Genomic DNA, 18,899 nt, shown 5'->3' with positions numbered 1-18,899 from the left:
GGGCAGGAGCGGGCGCGCTTTTCGGCTGAAGCCGCGGCGCGGTGCGGGCGGCCGGGCGGGCGCGTCCCGGGCAGGGCGCTGATGCAGAAAATCAACAGGAACGCGGTGCTGGCGCTGCTGTCGCTGGCCAGCCTGGTGTTCCTGCTCTTCCAGCTCTGCTACTACAAGTTCTACCTGTCGCAGAAGGTGAGGGCAGCGCTGCCCCGGCGGGTGGGTGTGTCTGTTCTTCCCTGCGCTCCTCCCCGGGCGTTGATCCCGCCCAGGAATTCCCTGGAGGTTCCTGCGGGTGGATGTGGAGCCCGTGGCACGAGGGCGGTCAGGGGTCGGTTTTCAGTATCCAAGTCCCTGTGCCATCCAGAGGCATCCCAGCGGCTCCAGCCGGGATGATGCTCCCGGGGGGACAGGCGGCTTTGAACTCTCAGCTCTAATTCAGGGGCTTTTACTGAAGCTGAACCCGGAGCGGGCCCTGCCGAAGGGACGCGGCACCTGCGGCTGCAGCTTTGCCAGCGCTGCTGTCCTGCAGAGCAAACACAACTTTAATTGCCCTTGTCTCAGTGCTTCGTGGCTCAGTGTTCGGAACTCTCCTCATGTCACAGATTAAATCCTGCTTTTATCCCTGGAGCCCTGCTCTTTACCCCTGAAATGCTCAGGCGAGGGAGTTTCTGTAACAGAGGGAAATGGCACTGCAGATTAAATACTCTGATGGCTTCATAGTTTGCAGCTGCGACGAAGGAACTCCTTTTATTGCCCCAGAATTGTGTAGGTATCAAATTGCCTGACTTTGTTTGTTTGTTTTTCTCTTCTTTAATAAATGCAGTTTCAGTGCCAGGTGGTGCTGCAGCCTCTGACTTCTTTCTTGCCCTTTCTGATGGTTAAATGTCAAGGCTGTGAATGGAAAATTCTTCATACTTTGGGAAAGAGTAAAAGCTGAGCCGTGAGCTGCCTTGGCTTTTATCTTTAAACCTGAATTGTCTGGGATGACACCTGGAAAGATGAGGCAAAGTCCTGCTGTCTTTCCTCCCGTGGTATTTGCCTGGCAGTGTTTGTCATCTTCCTATTTCACATGTCCTGGTACATTGACTTGGCAACCTGAGGCCTCATCACACACTCCTGGCATGTCTGGAGGTCCCTGAGGCTCGTGTTGTCCTTCTGAATACACTGAGCCGAGGCAGTTTGTTATGATTCCACACTCAGTGCTGTAGTTGAGTGACCCAAGGCAAAACCACAGCCATAACTACCAAGTGCTGGCTGGATAAATGTCCCTGAATGTCCTGGTAAGAAATTCTAAGCAAGGATTCAACTGAAGCTTTTTTTTTTCTCTTCTTTCTCCCTCCTTCTCCCTTCCTTCGTTGTTTATTATTTTGGTGATTTTTCTTATTTGTTTGGTTGGTTTTTTGTTTGTGTTTTTTGTTGGTTTTGGGGGTTTTTGTCGGGTTTTTGTCGTTTTTTTCTTTGTTTTGGAGTTTCTTGTTTGTTTTTTTTCTTTTTTTTTGTTTGGGGTTTTGTTTCTTTTTTTGTTGTTTTTTTTGGTTTTTGTGTTTGTTTCTTTCGTATTTTTTGGGGTTTTTTTGTTTGTTTGAGGTTTTGTTGTTTGTTTTTTGGATTTTTTTTTTAGAATGGAGCAGCTTTTTCCAGAGTCAGAGGGAGCCAGTCAAGCCGAGGCAGCACCAGCTGGGTATGTACAGTCACTGGTTCATACAGTTCTGCCCCAGGTCTCGTCAGGAACTCACACAGAACTGCAAACTCAGGGCCCAATTTCCCAATAATGTAAATCATTCCAGTCCTCACGACCAGCACCAGAAGTACCATTAGATGTGTGAAATGGATTTTTTTTTTGTTGTGTCCTGCCCGAGGTTTGCAGGATTGAGTGCCCCCCAAACACCCCCTGCCCTGGGGGAGTGGGAAGCTCAGTGACCGTGTTTGTGGTTGGGATTTGTTTGGAAACACTTCTGGAGAGGCTTTTGGTAACTGATCTCCCAGGGGAGAAACAGCCCAGCTGGTTCAAGGGAGGGATGTGCTGGGAGCTGCCCCTGCCCAGTGCAACAGGATCACGGTGCTGGTTGGCAAAGTAGCCCTTTAAAGGCCCTGTTTGTGCTGAGCCAGAAGGAAGGGGCTCTGGTTCTGAGCTGTTCCTGGCAGTTCTTCAGCCCAGCTGCTCTGGGGGCTGCTCCTGCTTGTGCCAGGAGTGTCTCCCTGTTCTGGGAGGTGACACCCCTTGGCACTGCCTGCCAGGTATGGGTGCCATGGGCAGGTCCAGGGAGTGGGCAGAGTTGTCCTCAGGAGAGAGACTGAGGGGCTGGAGCAGGGGCAGAGAAGAGCAGCGAGGCTGGAGAAGGGACTCTAGCATAAGTGCTGTGGGGAGAGGCTGAGGGAGCGGGGGATGTTTAGCCTGGAGAAGAGGAGGCTCAGAGGTGACCTCAGCACTGTCTGGAACTCCCTGAAGGGAAGTTCTGGCCAGGTGGGGGTTGGTCTCTTCTCCCAGGCACTCAGCAATAGGACAAGGGGACACGGGCTCAAGCTCTGCCAGGGGAAATTGAAGTTGGAGAGCAGAAAAAACTTCTTTGCAGAGAGTGCTCAGGCATTGGAATGGGCTGCCCAGAGAGGGGGTGGATTCCCCATCCCTGGAGGTTTTTAACCTGAGCTTGGCCGTGGCACTGAGTGCCATGATCTGGTAAAGGGACTGGAGTTGGACCAAGGGTTGGACTTGATGATCTCGGAGGTCTTTTCCAACCCAATCCATTCTATGATTCAAGGTTTAACAGGCCCTTTCCAGGTCATCAGTGATAAAGCAGAATGTTCCAGGCCCTGCCAGGGCCCCACTGCACTCCAGGCCTTCTCCAGAGCCCCTGCAGTGATGTGTCCAAAATACTATTTCAGTGTTTTCTCTTGAGGGCTTGACATCAAGGCCATCCCTTTGTGCCATGATTCAGTTTAACCTGACAGCCTGTGTGTTTTCTCAGAGAAGTGATGGGGTGAGGGAGGGACAGTGGCACTTTGGCACAGATTTGCTTCCTGTTCCTTGGTCAGATCTGCCAGCTCTAGTTAGAGAAGTCCTGTGGACACAGCACTGGCCCTTTTCTCTCTGTGCAGCTGAAATTACTCAGAGTGGCCTCACTCCTGCCTGTACCACACGGGCAGTGCTGCTGCCCAAACTGTGCTGCTGACCCATGTCCTGTCCTGTCCTCACATCTCTCCCAAGCCAGAGGTTTGAAGCCCTTAAATTTAAATGCTACAGATGAATACCCAGCTGCATTTCAGACAGCAGGATGACTGTGGCTGCTGCCCTTGGCTTCTGTGTGCCAGGGACATTTCAATGTGCTTGACTAAAACTCTCCACTGCATCAAGGTAATAAATCCTCTGGTCAGGCACAGCCTTCTTGCTGCAGCTTCCAGCCCCTCAGCACTTGCATCCTGCCCTCTCCCTCAGTCCTCTCCATGTCAGGCAGTCCCTGTGCCTGAGGCCCTGTCTGGGAGTGAGTCCAAGGCCTTGGTAAAGTCAAGGTGTGAACAGTGTTGGGGGTCTGGCTCTGTGGGTGCTGCAGTTTGCCTTTGTCTGGCTTTCCCACTCACATCCTTGTCCTGCCTGTGCTGGGATGGGACTTGGGCAGGGGCTTTTGCTTCAGGAGCTTCCTGAGGGCTGAGTTTGTGGCAAAGAGTTCCCCAGTTCCTCCTTTTTGCAGATGGCCAAGATCCACCTTTTCTCAGAACAGCTTCTGACCCCCAAAGCCATTAAAGGTGTTGCAGAGAAACATTGAAATGACACCAGCCGGGTCCCTCAGCACCCACACACACATCACATCTCCTTCTGTATCCCTGGTTTATTCAAGTGCTTTCCCTCTCTAGATCAAGAGTGGGAAAGAATGTGGAGTTCAGCCTGGAGTCCTTTCTCAACTCCAGCACTCAGAGTTGTAGAAAGTGCCAGCTGAGGCTGGAGGGTTTTTAGAGACCTGAAAAGCCCGAGAGCAGCCAGCTCTTCTGGAAGAGAAAGCTTTCATTTCCACAGGTGTGGCAGTGGAGTGTGCACTCAGATGCTCTGGGAGATAACATTTCCTACTTGCAGTGAGCTGGGCTTTTTTCTTTCTGTCAAAGGGGTTTAGTGTTATATATATATAATATTTACCTTTGTGTGTTTAACAATGGTGTTTCTCTCCTCTGGCAAACAGCATGTGGTCAGGAAGTTCCTGGGCTTGATATCCAGCCACAACATTCCAGTGTATTTGATCGACCCTTTGATTCTGGGGCTGGTTGACAAGGACATGGAGCAGATCAGGAGCTCTCCTGGTGGCCCCAGCCCACAGTGCAGGTACTTCTGTGCTCCAAGAGACTTCACCACGTTTGCACTGCTGGACAAAACATGGAAACATGAAGTGAGTGTCTGCCTTCAGCACCCATTTGTGTATTGCAGTGTTCAGCTGTGCTGTGATGCCGTTTCATGATGCTTTCCTCTTTCTAGTGAGGCCTCTGGATTCATTTTGTTGTCATATTTCAGGCAGAGGAAATCTTGTTTTCCAGCAGGAGTTCCCCAGGTGCCAGCCTGGATGCTTTAGGAGTCATTTAGAGAGGGCTGGAGGGTTTTAGGATATTCCCAAATACCTGCAATAAGAGTCCCTGCCAAAGGAGAAGGAAGGAGGGTCTGTTAGACAGGAAGAAGGAGAACATTAAGCCTGTAATGTGGGTGCAGCTGTTCTAAATCTGGAGTTTGGGGATTTATCAAGGAGGATTTGCAGGTATTGATGGGACAAGAGTGGAAAGATTATCGTACTCTGCTGGTTTATGTTTCTTTTAGTACATCCTTGTACCTGATACCCTTTCACTCAATACATTGGTGCCTCTGTTTCTCTTTGGTGTTAGGGGTTTTTAATGAATATGTTAAAAATAGAGGTGTAGCATGTGATGAAGGACAAAGCTGAATGCTGGATTACCTCATCAATTAAGTGTAATTGGAAATATTTACCCAATTCATTTGCACAGACACAAGAGATCAGTCACAAACAGCTTTTTTCTTTTTTTTTTTAAATTAAGCAGGAGACATTGAAATGGTCTGTGACTATTTTGCTGAAGAACTTAAGGGTGATGTCACTCGGACTTGATCAGGCAATTGTTTTACCCACAGCTGTAAAAGGGTGATGTTACTCAAGGATGTAAGAACAGCACGTTTGGCAGAAGAATAATTTTAGAGAACAGTTTGAGAATGCAGAGAAAAGTGCTATGGCAAGGAGCAAACGTAGTCCAAGCACAGCTCACAACCTTTATTTGTTCTTTTACTGAATAGTTTGCAGGACAAAACTTAAGGAAATGAGGTGGTTGGAATTGCTTGTGGCTCTTGGATATCAGAAAAAAATTCTTTCCAGAGAGAGTGCTCAGGCATTGGAATGGGCTGCCCAGAGAGGGGGTGGATTCCCCATCCCTGGAGGTTTTACCTGAGCTTGGCCGTGGCACTGAGAGCCATGATCTGGTAAAGGGACTGGAGTTGGACCAAGGGTTGGACTTGATGATCTCGGAGGTCTTTTCCAACCCAATCCATTCTATGATTCTGTGATTGGTCTTCAAGGTCTTAGAAGTTCTTGATTCATTTGTGTTTAAGTCTGATTAAAAAAATTACAATGAGGGATATAGTCAGTTAATAATTTATCATTCAATGCTGGTTTCTCTAATCTTTATCCTGCCCCACCTCCTGCCTCTCTCATTTTTCAGGTGGGCCTTTTCAGAACTGCTGAGAAAATGGGGTTCCAGTGGCTGAAGATTTTAAACAAGGACCCCCGCTTGGCTGGGATGGATGACCTGTCTGGGATGGAGATTCCCTTGCACTACATCTTCAAGCTGGCATCCCATGCCATTCACCTGGTGGTCTTCTATGAGAGGAGTGGGAATTTCCTCTGGCACGGCCCCCTGAGGCTCCAGCCACACATGGACAGGAAGTTTGTGCCTTTCCGGAGGCTCCACTTTGGGCGCTACCCTGGAGCGTATGAAAAGTGAGTGCAGAACAGAGAAGGGAAAGAGCCACAATGGCCCCTCCAAAAACCTTCTTTCTCCTGTGTATATAAACCTACTCCTTCCTAAGGCCAGGTGGTGAAAGTTAGCCCAGGTGTGCTTCAGATCCAAAAAGAGCAGGTAAGATACGGTGTGGACATCAATCCAGTTCTGAGGCCCTGGAAACAAGAGCTTCGTATCACTCATAAATTAAGAGTTCTGATCCCCTGGAAACAAGAGCTTCACACCATTCATAAATTCAGAGCTACATTTGGGCACACGTTGCTCTGTAGCAAGATCCAAGCAGGCAGAAAAATGAGATAAGTCAAAGCAGTTCTGGCTGAGGTTGAAGGTGCCAGAGGATCTTCTGCTCAAAAGTCAGTTCACTATTAATATATTTAAAAGTTTGAAATCCTTTGATAGCCCTCTGTGCTATCAACACAGAGGTGAAATGGAAGTAGCAAGAGATTTTTTAGTACCACCCGACAGATATCACAGTGTATCTAAAAGTTGAATGCAGGAATGGAACATTAAATGAAAAGGGGAACCAACAGAAATCCAGTCCAAATAGTCAGTGTTAAAGAGTTTGAATAAGGGGAGGTGACATCCCACTATTAAGACATGTGCCAACTACTGCAGGCTCTTAATGTGCTGAGGGAATTCTCTTCTGATATTTAAAAGCAAAAAGCCTCTAAGGACAGGGAAAAATCATTCCTAAGTGCATGGCACATTTGGACAATAACCAAATAGCCTGAATTTTCACATGTACTGAACAACATCTCTGAACAAATTCAGTGCAAGGTGTGAGTCAGTAAAGGAATCAGTGAGTGATCTGACTAACTATGGGCTTGTAGGCATAGAAATGGTTTTGAAACAAAATTTTGAAATGTATGTGGGATTTTTTGAAGCTCTTGATATTTTCTTTTTTTACCATAATTGGGTCTGGCTGTGTTTGGACAAAGGAATCACTGCCTGTCTGTGCATTAAGATTTTAACCTGAGTTACAGGAAGAATTGCCTTGTGGTTTGTAAAGGAATTGAATGGGGTAATATGTTATTTTCTTTCCTGCAGGCCAGAACTTCTGCATGTTTCCATTGATGACTTACAAGTTCAAATTCCCAAAGATCCATCCAGTTTTCTAGAGGAGATGTCACACTCCAGATTCCTTGAGTGCAGGTACAGAGAAGCTCGGGCTTTCTTTCAGGTTAGTGGGAAGCAGGTTGTGTCTCTGAGATGTGATGTGTGTTCTCACTGACTGACCCAAACCCAGGAACAGCTCATTGTTTCCCTAAATGGGACTGTTTGCAGACATGAAGCTGAAATACAGACCCTGATTCTCATTCCACAGAGTTTAAGTGGTAACAAAACCAAAACTTTACCTGAAGATCCTGAGGGAACCAACATGTCCATAGTTCTCACACATCGTTACTGTTAAATAGATCTCATGTAAGTCAGTCTGAGATCTCCTGTATCTTTGTGGCTGAAAACTTTCCTCATGGCAACGCTCACAGTTTTGAGGAGTTTCATTGTATATTTTTGAACCATGTGCTGCAGGCAGTAGAAAAGTTTCTGCTTCAGTCTGGGTGGCATTCTGTCCTTGTAACTTGAAAGGGATGTGAGTTACAAAGTGATCAAGAGTTACCTCAGTTAAGACTGTGGAGTCAGAATCAGGGCACCGAATCTGAGCCATCTCTGAGTTCATGAAAGGGGGGAAAAAGGACACCAGAGGCTCCTTCCTTCAGTCATGTGTGTCCTCAGGAAAGGGAATGCTGTTCTTGTTCAGCCTCAGAGGCTGTAGCTGCCCATGTGTGTACAGGAGGGTCACTTTACCCAACTCTGTGTTGTCCCTTCACATGTGAAAGACAGTCCAGTCTGTTCCCCTCAGCTCTAAAGCCTCCAGGCAGAAATCACCCCCAGGCAGAGCAAATGTGCCTCTGAATGTTTATTGAACTTTGCTGGCGCTTTAATACTGAGATGAGCAGTTTGGAAAAGTGTTCATTTCAGCTCTTAGAGACACCAGTCATGAAGCTGAGTGGTGTGTTGTTCCTTTGTTAGACTCGGTGACGTTTGCCCAGCCTGCCCTGCTGGTTTGGGCTTTGCCTTGACAGCAGATCTTCCCCCAGCTGTGGCTGGAAGGTGTGCAGGGCTTTGTGTTCAGGCTGTTTCTGTTCCGTGGCAGGTTTTTCTCCAACACTCAATATCCAGTTGTAACTCTTGGTGGCGCCAGATAAACTAATCATGAAGCGCTGGAGGCTGGAAAAGCCTTGATGGGCTGAAAGGGACGTATTCTGTCCCCGAGTTCCCTCTGGGCTCAGGACATCGACTTTAACAGTCCCTGTTGCTGCGAAGTGCTGACAATCAGTGTCTGGTGCATATTTTCTTATCCTGCCCTGTTGTGAGTTTGCATTCTGGTGGTTTGGGAATGCTGAGGATGGATGTTCCAGAGGTTAAATTTTAACTTGCCATTCCAGTGCATGGGCTGGGTGTATAAAAACAGATATTAGTGCAGATTCTAGTTAAGGAAATGCTTTAAATTTGAAAAAAATGAAGGGCCAAGTTTGCTCTCTGACAATAACTCTGCCTTTGCCTTCCAGCTGTATCCTGATGATGCCTCTCTTGGCGCAGTGGAATTCAGGAAAAAAGCAAAGTCCTTGCTGCACCTGGCTGCCCTGACACTGAATAGCTTAGGAGTGAAGTTCTGGCTGAGCAGTGGAACCTGCCTTGGTAAAACAGTTGTGCTGTGTTGCATTTTTAATCTGAAATGTTAAACATTTCACCCTCCATTACTTGTGATGTCAGCAGAGGCCAAATGTGCTGGGTTGGAAGGGAATAAGTGGCATTGGCTCTGTTGGAATCCACCTTTTTGCTCCTGTCAGAATGCTTGGTTTGGAAACCCAAGCCCTGGAGATGCTGGGAAAACTTCCATGGAGCATTTAATGTCAGCAATTACCTGTGTTGTGTTCATCACTGCTAGAAAGTAATCAACAGGTCCCTAATTGGTGTGGCTTGGAATTTCTTGAAATGCTGCTTGGAAAACACAGTGCTAGACACACATCCTTGTAGACTCCCCTGATTGTTCTTACCATGACATTTAATGCTTATCACTGACTTTTAACCCATAGTTCATGTTTATTTATTTTTAAACCCCAACCTTTTAATACAAATCCAGCCTATTGGAGTAGGTAATGCAAGTTTTCACTTCTGCTGAGAATCTTATTCCTGGTGAGGATTCTTTTGTTATTGAAAGAGTTTGTGAAAACTTGGGTGTGCACATTGGACTTGTATTTGTTTAATCCTGGGGAATATAATTTTGTGAATGGAGAGTTACTAAAAGCTCCCCTGGTGAAACAGCCAAAGGGTGTCCCAGTTCTTGTCTTTCTGTTTTGCAGTGGTGATTGAAAGATGATTAACATCTTGGATGCTGATATAAAACAAGAGTTGAAAATCAGGCACAGCTGTGGCCCTGTAGCTCTTCATTGCTGTTTAGATTTGGGCCCAAAGAGAGAATTTCTTTTTTTCTATAAAGACATTTACATTAGAAAACTGAAGATATTTTGTCTTTGAAAGAGTTAGTGCTTTCTCCCTCACTCTTGGCTTTCTGGGGGGAAAGGGCTGATGTAATTGCAGTAATACTTGTTTGCTTTGTGGTTCATTTCAAACTAGAGAAAGGCAGAAGTTTGTTTATGGCCTCAATCAAAGACTTCTGCCTGATGACCTCATGGCAGTTCATTTTTGTGTTGCTTTTTTCCTCCTGAATTTATGTTCCTGAATTAACTTCTTATTTTTTTCTGTTTTATTTCCCTCCCCCCTCAGGCTGGTATAGACAGTGCAGTGTCATTCCTTACAGCAAAGATGTGGATTTGGGAATCTTTATAAGGGACTACAAAGCAGAAATCATTCCAGCCTTTCAGAAAGCAGGGTTGCCACTGAAGCACAAATTTGGCAAGGTACAGACAGTGAATGCTTTACTTCATGTCCCTTTCTGTGGGTTTGTGAGTTTGAGTCCTGTTGCAGATCAGTTATACAGAAGTGAGTATCTGAAGTCTCCTCATCAGACATTTACTCAGTTGGGTTTCACCTGATCACAGAGTTGTTGATTTTTGTGTGTTTTCTTGGACTGTGTGTGGGCAAATACCCTTCTTGATGGCTTTGGCCTTGTCTGGGGAGTCTGAATTTCACCTCAGGAGTGTTTAATAAGCTTTAAAGGTGTCTGATCTGTGTCAGTGGTGTTGAGGAAACATAAGGTAGAATTGAGTCCTTGGGACTGTGAGGGCCTCATCTCCTCTGGGAGGATTGGCAGCAATTCTGAGATTCTCTGTAGACCTGGATGTAAAACCAGCAGAGAGGGAAGGGTGGCTTGAGGAGGGCTCTGGGCTTGTTCATTATCAGCTTCTGTGGGTCTCTGCTGAGCTCTTTGCAGAGTGCAAACTGCAGGCTGGGAGAGAAGGAAATTAAGGATTAATTAACAGGAGAGGAACATGAAGGCTCAGCCCCAGTTCAAGAGAGAGATCCCAACACTGCCTGTGGGTGTTTTATCACAGAGGGAGTGTCTGAGATGAAGACACCTACAAATCACACAGTTATTCACTGAGATTATTTTCCTTGTGGCAGAAGGCAGAGAGATGGTGTTGAAGCTTTTGGGGCTAAAGGGAGGAAAGAGAAGGTGGTTCCACTGAGGAGCAAAAAATTTCTGCAGCTTCTAAGGCATTAAAACAAAAAGGTTGCAGAATTGATGTTTTCTTCAGTCAGGATATGAGTCCCCCGTGTGTCTGATGAAAATGGTTCTGTTCTCTGACCTGTAAGTTGCCTTCTGTTTTCATGTATATGTACAGTGTGTCCCTTTGTCTTGCAGGTGGAAGACAGTTTGGAACTCTCTTTCCAGGGAGAAGGTGATGTGAAACTTGATATTTTTTTCTTCTATGAAGAGGATGACCACATGTGGAATGGAGGAACTCAAGCCAAGTCGGGGAAGAAATTCAAGTAAGAACTGGATTTGTACCACTAATAGGAAAGAAACTGAACAAGTTAGTGTTTAATGTTGGCATTTTGTGTGCAAAGTAGAAAGAGAACAGTGCTGTGCTTTGCTGGAGAGGTGCCAGGCTTATGAAATCCAAAGCAGTGCTGGCATGTCCCGTGTGAGGCAGATGTTACCTGACTGTGGCAAGCTCTGAGTTCCATGAACTCCAGGATGAGAAAGAGGTCTCTAAAACACAACTAATTTTGCAGTAAAAAATCAATCCTCAGGCATCTCTCTTGATGAGGAAGCATTAGGGCAAAAAAAGCCCCCAACTGTCCTTGCAGAGTGAACCCCAGAATTTGGGATTTTGAGGTAATGATTTGGAATACTTCTATTGACTGTGGTGCTGTGACAGCAATGCACAAGATTCCTGCAGGCCTGATTGTTCCTGCTGTAAAAACAGAACTTTGAACAGCACCCTGTGTTTGTTTCATCCCCTTCAGTGTTAAATCAGCAAGGAAGGACAACAGCTTCCTAATCTGCTCAGCAACCTGACTGTAGGTTTGTTAATTCAGTTTGTTTCTTTCCATCCCCCACCTGCATTCAGGAGACAGTCACAGACTAATTGAAAACCTTGTTGGCTTGTGTAGGATTTCATGATCTTTCTATTTTGCCTGAACTGTATTTGCTTCTGTTTATCTAACAGGAACTCAGTGAATTCTGTCACCCAGCTGTGGTGGTGCCTGAGTCCTTGTCTTAGTCATCTTTGTTCTGAAATGATACAGATTGGGAAAGGTATTTGGATGACCAGATCCCAAAGGCAGTTTACAACAGACTAAAGGAAGAGCTCTTGGAATATCCCCACAGGAAATGGCCACTGTTGCAAAGGATTTTTCTCAGAATGCAGCATCAATCTCACAGTTTTCTTGTGGGTGCATTCTGAGGAGGAGCTGACCAAGAAGCTCCTTTCCACTTCTTTGTGCTTCTGTTGGATCTCAATGGCAGCAGCTGTTCCCATGACCGTGGAGCTGACAGGCTTTGTCACAACTCCACTGTGGCATCAGACCTTGGGCACCTGAGAGCTGTTTTTTCCCCATTCCTGTGGATATGGCTGGTCCAGTGCTCAAGAACAGGAGGGAAATGGGAACCTGTGCTGTACTCCAGCCCCTGTATCCTTGGATATTACAGCTCTTTGGGAGCTCCAGCTTTCACAAAACTCTTTCCTCTTCTTGCATCCTAGTCCTTTTTTTGGTGGTCATTTTTTAAAAGTTACCAACGTGGCTTTCTAGTTCAATGAAAATTAGACAATAACTTTGCTTAGGCACAGTATTATAAGGAAGCCAACACTAATTCTGAGCTACTGTTTCTTAATCTTAGTTTAGTGCAGGCAGAAAAGGAGCAAGAAAGCTGCTTGTTTATCGTTGTAAAGGCCCTGAGCCTTGACAGAACAGAGCTGTTCATAATCCTTAGCCAGGTAATTCCAGATAGGTATTATTTCAAATGCATTCTCAGAAAGAGAAAACAAAAAAGATCCAGCTTTTGTACCTGTGAGATGTGATCATTTGGCCTGTTTGATCTGAGTGACCCTCAATTTTGCTTTGTCTTCAGCACTGTCAGAATTTTGGAGGAAGGTGAATTGAGGAGGTCAGTCAGAAAGTGGTTGTTGGTTCTGATGAATCTGAAATCCACTGTCACAATTTAAAGGAATCTCACCAGCTGATGATGTGAAGAGAGATTAGTTGCTACTGGATCATCACAGGGAAGGGTGGAGTTTTTCTTCTAAGATATTTATGTTTCTAAAGCTGAAGTGTAAATTATGTTTTCTTCAGAGAGCTAAATATTTGCACAGCCATACTCTCTATACATCCAGCCATATGACAGCATGGAGAGCTGAAGGTTTTCTCATTTAGTCCCTAAACTATTTTTTCACAGTCAGTTTTAGTCTCTGTTTCCTTGGAGAGCTGGTTTCCAAACCTCCCAGTCTGTGTGGTTTGCATTCCTGTGTGCACAAACACTCACCCAGCATTGCAGACACAAGCTGGGATGTGCATCTTCCTGATCTTTCCTTGGAGCTGCAGCAGTTGAGACCTTCTGTTTTTTTGCAGAATTCATACTGGACACTTGCATTCTCCAGCAGAGAGTAAGGATCTGCAAAAGCTCAGACTGGGAATCAGATCTGTACTTTATCCTTTAGTCCTTATAATGAGTTAATTCTGTAGGTTTTTAACCCAGAGGACTTTGTGTAAGTGTATAATCCTTTTAGTGCTTCCATGTCCAAAGACTGATAAATCTGAAATAGAAAAAGTGGTGAGAAGTGTCTGTGTGTAAGAACTTTATTCCAGCAACTTGGAATGAGCAAATGATGAGCAAGGATTCCAGGAGTGTGAGGCATCACTGCAAGCCACATTTTTATTTTTTGCCAGTCAGTGTAAACATTAGATTTTTAGTAATAGTTAAAAAATTGTTCAGGTGAAATTTCCAAATGACTTTTTAATTTGCAGATTAGTTTATTTAAATTACCTGTATGATGTTCTTAGAAGAGTTATTCAGAGTTCTCTCTCTGGAGGATATATTATTTCAGTGGTTTGCTGGTAGTCTTTTTTTTCTTTTTTTTGTGTACCTGTCCCCTGAATTCTGAGAAATGATTTCCTGGGTTAGGAACAGCTGAACAGCATCACAGAACAGTTTGGCTTGGAAGGGACCTTAAAGATCATCCCATTCCCACCCCCTGCCATGGGCAGAGTCCCCTCCACCAGCCCAGGTTGCTCCAAGCCCTGTCCAGCCCAGCCTCCCAGGGCTGGGGCAGCCTCAGCTTCTCTGGGCAACCTGTGCCAGGGCCTGCCCACCCTCACAGCCAGCAATTACATCCTGAGATCTGATCCAAACCCGTTTCTCTCAGTTGAAAGCTGCTCCTCCTGCACGGCCCTGTCACAAGTCCCTCTCTGGCTCTCTCTTAAGCCCCTGTGGGTGCTGTGGAGCTGCTGTAAGGTCTGCCCATAACCTTCTCTTCTCCAGCTGAGCAACCCCAGCTGACTGAGCCCGTGTTCATGTGAAGTGGCTGTGAAAGGGCTTCCTATTAAATAGCTGTGTGATGGTCACAATTGCAGAAATGAAGTTTACCTTGTTTTTCCCTTTGTAGCTGGTGTTATTCTGCTTTTTTTGTTTAATCAGTAGTCTATGGATATATATCCAGAACATGTTTGATCACTTTGTTCTTTCCTTCCATTTAAGGCATAAAACAAAGGTGTCTTGTTTTCTGATACTGTTTGCTCAGAGCTGAGAAATAAAATTATGCTTACGAGAACATGAAGGGGGGAGGTTCTAGTTCATGCAAATGCACAAATATTTTAACTTTTTTCAAAAGGACTGAGTACTTATGGTTTCATTTTAACCTGTGGAAAGGAATTTTTTCCTTTGGAATTTCAGTGCTTCCAAAGTGGGAGTTCTCTCTGCAGGAACAGTGCACAGACTTTGGCAGTTACTTGGTTAACACATCAGCTCTGACATTGTGCTTCTATAGGATGTCATCCTGATTGAACCCTGCAGTTTACCTGTGAACTTCCCCTGCTGTGGGCACGTCTCATCCTCACACCCTCTAAAGAGGGAACTGTTCAATCCCATTTGAAAGAGGCAAAGCAGAGACAGGGACCAAGTGGTTTCCTGTAGGTGGCAGAATGATCTGGGAATGAGCAGCCAAAGAATTAGGAATGGTCCTTCCTAAGCACATGAGGCAAATCTTCATCACTTACTGTTGGTTACACCCTTGTCCAGTATGTAAATAATATTTCATAGATAAGAAGTTATGAAATAAGTTAAACAGCATAAATGTAACCTGGCTCCTTGCTGCAGCTGCTTGCTCTCTCCTTGGACTTCCTTGCTGAGAGGTTTGTGTCAGTCTCCTGCCAGTGACCATGTTCCTCTGTTTGACACAGGTATCTCTTTCCCAAGTTCACCCTGTGCTGGACTGAGTTTGTAGAGCTCAAGGTGCACGTGCCCTGTGAAACCCTCCAGTATGTTGAAGCCAACTACGGCCCAGAGTGGAAGGTTCCTGTGCAGACGTGGGACTGGAAGAGTTCCCCATCCAACGTGCAGGACAACGGTGTCTGGCCTGTCAGCGAGTGGGACGATGTCATCCAGATCTACTGACCCCTGGCTGCCCACAGAGCGTGCCTGCTGCCCTCAGGGCTGTCCAGTTGTGACCCCTGGCTGCCCAAAGGCAGCAACATCCACTCCCTTTGGAACTTCTCCTGTGTTTCCTAAGGAGATGTTTACCTGCTTTTTGGCTTAGCAGGGATTATTTCACCTTCACCGCGTGTTTTCCAGGTGGTTACAGGAGAAGATGAAAGGCAGCTGAAGAGAAGGGAAGCTGAAAGAAAAGCTGCACAAAGGGAACAGAGAAGAAATGTTGCAGAAACCTCATGGGCAGTTGTCTGTTTATGTGTAAACAGTGGCCAGGTGGCTTGGACTTTCCTGGGATCATCCAAACCTTCGGACTGTTCACTTCTCAAGCTTCAGAGAGGGTTAAGATGGAAAAATCAGATAAGTTCCTCTTTTTTCAAAGGAGATCCTGTGAATATTCCAGTTCTAAACACTGCAATTACAAGTCCCTCAAATGAGCTTCATTTGAGACTGATCCATTCCTACAATAGCCAACAGGTTGAGAGTGGAATGTTTCTGTTGCATAGAACCCATGTGGCCAAGCTGCTTTACATGTAGGGGATAATGGTGCAATACTGAAGGAATGGAAGAGGAAACTATCCACACTGGACATCTTCCAATCTGTTTTTTTTTAAGAATGTGAAGGTTCGTGCTGCTTGGATGTGTTCCCCATAAAATAGTAAAATTCTGGTTTTGCCATCCCAGTTCCGGTGTTCCCCCTGCAAAAGTTTTGACTGGGCTTCAGGAAATTGCAGCTGTCCCTGCTTTCTTGTAAGTTAACAAATGTGGAGGTTGTTCATAGTTTTCTGTTTTACTTGGGCTCACAGAACAGAGGCCTCTGAGAACTGCAGCTCTTCCCTCTCAGGGCAGCAGAAATGTGTACAAATACCAACTGCTTCATCACATTTGCAGCAGGAGAACTGGAAGGGAAGTGTCAGTGTGACATGAGGCTTTGGATGGGAAGAAAGTGGAAGCCTGACAGCTCTCTCCAACTTCTAGTGTCGCAGTCTTGGTCTCTTTGGGAAGGGACCAGACCAGCGACGGGGGTTCGCAGACTGCCGACTGAGTTGTCGTTCGCCGGGATTCCCTGGCCCTAGGTAAGGTTTGCCTCGCGATGTGAGAACAAACACCCAGGAGCCAAGGATGGTCTGACCTGATCCGAAGATCCAGGCTGATCCAACTTTATTGAGGGGAACAGGGGTTTATATAACTTGGGATAGGGAAGGTTCTGGAAAAGGGGAGGAACTAAGGCGGAGCATGCAAATCCGCTAACAACTATAGGGTAGGAGAGTTGAGGGGGAGTGAAATGGGGTGTGGACTTGTGACAGGCAGGGCTGGGCCCGCCCCCTAGAGGGAGCCGACCAATGGTAGCTGCACCCTTGGTGACAGCTCCTGCCTGCCTGGGGAAGGTTCTGGAACTGGGAGAGCAATAGACAACTTTAATTTATTAAAAAATGGGGGAAATAACGGATAACTGAGAAAGTCCTTGTTGTCAAGTCACTGTCCGGATTCATGGGGGTCTTCCTGGACCTTCCACACGTTGAACTCCGTACGGCGATCCCTTGCCCTCCTCCATTCCTGCATGTCCATATAGTCCCCATCTCCAACATCTCCTCCTTTTTTGTTTTGTATTGAAGCAGGGAAGACCTTTCGGATGATCAGATTTCTGGCAAGAGCCAAAGAATAAGTGAAAGCCGAGGAAAGGCACACGAGCACAATCTGCTTCAGCCAATTGGGAGATATTTGTCGATGTGCCCGTCTGTCTTTCCTACAAAAGAATGGTTAATGAAGCGGTCTAGGAGGTCGAGATCTGAGGTGGTGTTAATAGAAATGAACGATACTATCATGGATTTCAAATTGTCTGGGTCCGGGTCCTCGTTGACGCGCCTGGGCATGGTGGGGGTGGCTGGGTCAAGGAGGACCAGCCGGGCGATGGTACACGGGCCCCCTACTGGCAGAGATGGAATGCCCGTCCAGGCGCGGTCGCCGCAGACCAGGAACCAGCCCTTGGGTAGGTTTTTTGGCCGAATGAAGACATGGGACTTTAGAGGCTCTCTATATCATTTGTTAAGGCACCAAAACGAAATGTTGCGGTAAGCAAAGGAATCAGGCGTTAGGGTGTTGTAAGCAATAGCAGAGGTTTTGCAAAATGAAAAACAAGTGTTACTGCGGGGGGAGCCTAAAATTTTTATCTCGATAGGTTCAGAGTCAGCCAGGGTCAAGAAGTAATAATCGTTGAACAGCCGGCTGACTTTGGAGCTATCGGGGAGAGCCATCAGGTGAGATTTTAGAGGGTCATCTATGTTAGTGCTGGTCAAACAGATTTTGCCAGAATTCATCACATCCGAAAGTTCAGCCCAGATGTTGCCCCTGAGGGCCGCCTTAGGTGGTAACTTAGGAGATGCCGGAGACGGGACGGGACGGTGTTCGGTCGGGGATATCATGTTGAGGAGGATCAGGATTGCACACAGGTCGGTCAAGGAGACGACGGTGGCTGCGATGATGACGGCAATGGTCCTTGGAAGACCCGGACTCTCTTGGAGGGCACCCATCTTGGTCCGCTGTCTGTAGAGACACAAGCGTAACCCTTCCCCCAGGTTATTAGGGGAAAGGGGCCCTCCCACTTATCGGTTTCTAGATCTTTATACATTATTTTAGGTTTTTCGTTGCTTAGGTTGTTACTTTCATTAAAATGGCGAAGGATGGGGGTCAGATTTCCTTCTTGGCGGTTCAGGAGATTGAGGACATACAAGGCTTTGGCCAATTTTTCTTGGGGCGTTAGTGATGCGGTGCTCTTTTCTTGTTTTTTCAGCATGTTTTTTAGAGTTTGGTGAGCACGTTCCACTATCGCTTGTCCCGTAGGATTGTGAGGTATCCCCGTGGTGTGTCTGATGCCCCACTGCTGGAAAAATGCCTGCAGGCTGGCCGAGACGTATGCGGGGCCATTATCTGTTTTTATTTGTGCTGGCACTCCCATGAATGCAAAGGCTGCAGTAAGGTGCCTTTGTACATCTTTACTCTTTTCCCCCGAGTGGGCAGACGCCATCATTAATTTCGAGAATGTGTCAATTGATACATGTACATATTTTAGACGGCCGAATTGAGGGATGTGTGTGACGTCTGTCTGCCACAGTTGTAATGGCTTCAGCCCCCTAGGATTAACTCCTGAGGGCTGAAGGGGGGAAACTTTTTGGCACTCTGAACAACTTTTGACAATTTCTTTAGCTTGATTTTGGGTCAGATTGAATTGTTTCTGCAACGCCTTTGCACTTTGGTGGAAAAATTCATGGGAGGTGCGCACCTGCTGCACCAGATTAGGGACAACAGATACACCTGCTAAAATATCAGCTTGGCGATTTCCCTCCGCTACGGGACCAGGGAGAGTGGAATGAGAGCGGGTGTGGACAATGAAATAAGCGTGCTCTCTTTTGTCAATTAGTGTCATTAAGGTCCGAAATAGGGTGAAGAGTTGTTGGTTACGCAATTTTTTGAGGTAGGAGTGTTCCGCTCTCTTAACAACTCCTACTACATAGGCCGAATCGCTGACAATGTTCAGAGCCTGGTTGGAGAAAATGGTAAAGACTCTGACCATTGCCGACAACTCCACCACTTGGGAAGAGCCTGTGGTGACATGGCAGTCATGACACCACTCATCTTTGACTTTCCACGTCACCACAGCCTTGCCCGTTCTTCCCGACCCGTTGGTGAACACGGTGACGGCGCCGGGAATAGGGGTCAAGGACCGCATAATTTTTAAATTTAGAAGGATAAATTTGAGTTTCTGTGTAATTTTCTGTGTAATTTTCTTACCCGG

The 18,899-nt window shown here is 46.3% G+C and overlaps 1 protein-coding gene across 1 annotated transcript; it reads left to right on the top strand.

Annotated features, from left to right (window-relative positions):
- The first annotated feature begins 36 nt into the window (after positions 1-36).
- On the top strand, positions 37-15,161 carry LOC139684613 (ribitol-5-phosphate transferase FKTN-like). Its single transcript, XM_071580736.1, has 9 exons — positions 37-186; positions 1,616-1,675; positions 4,164-4,367; positions 5,695-5,972; positions 7,042-7,174; positions 8,565-8,694; positions 9,784-9,917; positions 10,823-10,950; positions 14,860-15,161. The coding sequence occupies exons 1-9, from the start codon at positions 82-84 to the stop codon at positions 15,071-15,073; spliced, it is 1,386 nt and encodes a 461-aa protein (XP_071436837.1). The 5' UTR covers positions 37-81; the 3' UTR covers positions 15,074-15,161.
- The last annotated feature ends 3,738 nt before the right edge of the window (positions 15,162-18,899 follow it).

This window comes from Pithys albifrons, chromosome Z (genome assembly GCF_047495875.1).
Source record: "Pithys albifrons albifrons isolate INPA30051 chromosome Z, PitAlb_v1, whole genome shotgun sequence".
NCBI lineage: Eukaryota > Metazoa > Chordata > Aves > Passeriformes > Thamnophilidae > Pithys > Pithys albifrons.
The sequence above is the reverse complement of the archived record's forward strand: the minus strand, read 5'-3'. Positions and strand labels throughout refer to the sequence as shown.

What these genes read in the sequence shown, in the direction of transcription:
- LOC139684613 (XM_071580736.1), top strand. Translation starts at nt 82, where the DNA reads ATGCAGAAAATCAACAGGAACGCGGTGCTGGCGCTGCTGTCGCTGGCC. An exon ending in ACAAAACATGGAAACATGAA is followed by an intron (nt 4,368 to 5,694) that starts GTGAGTGTCTGC and finishes CTCATTTTTCAG; the next exon opens with GTGGGCCTTTTCAGAACTGC. An exon ending in TACCCTGGAGCGTATGAAAA is followed by an intron (nt 5,973 to 7,041) that starts GTGAGTGCAGAA and finishes TCTTTCCTGCAG; the next exon opens with GCCAGAACTTCTGCATGTTT.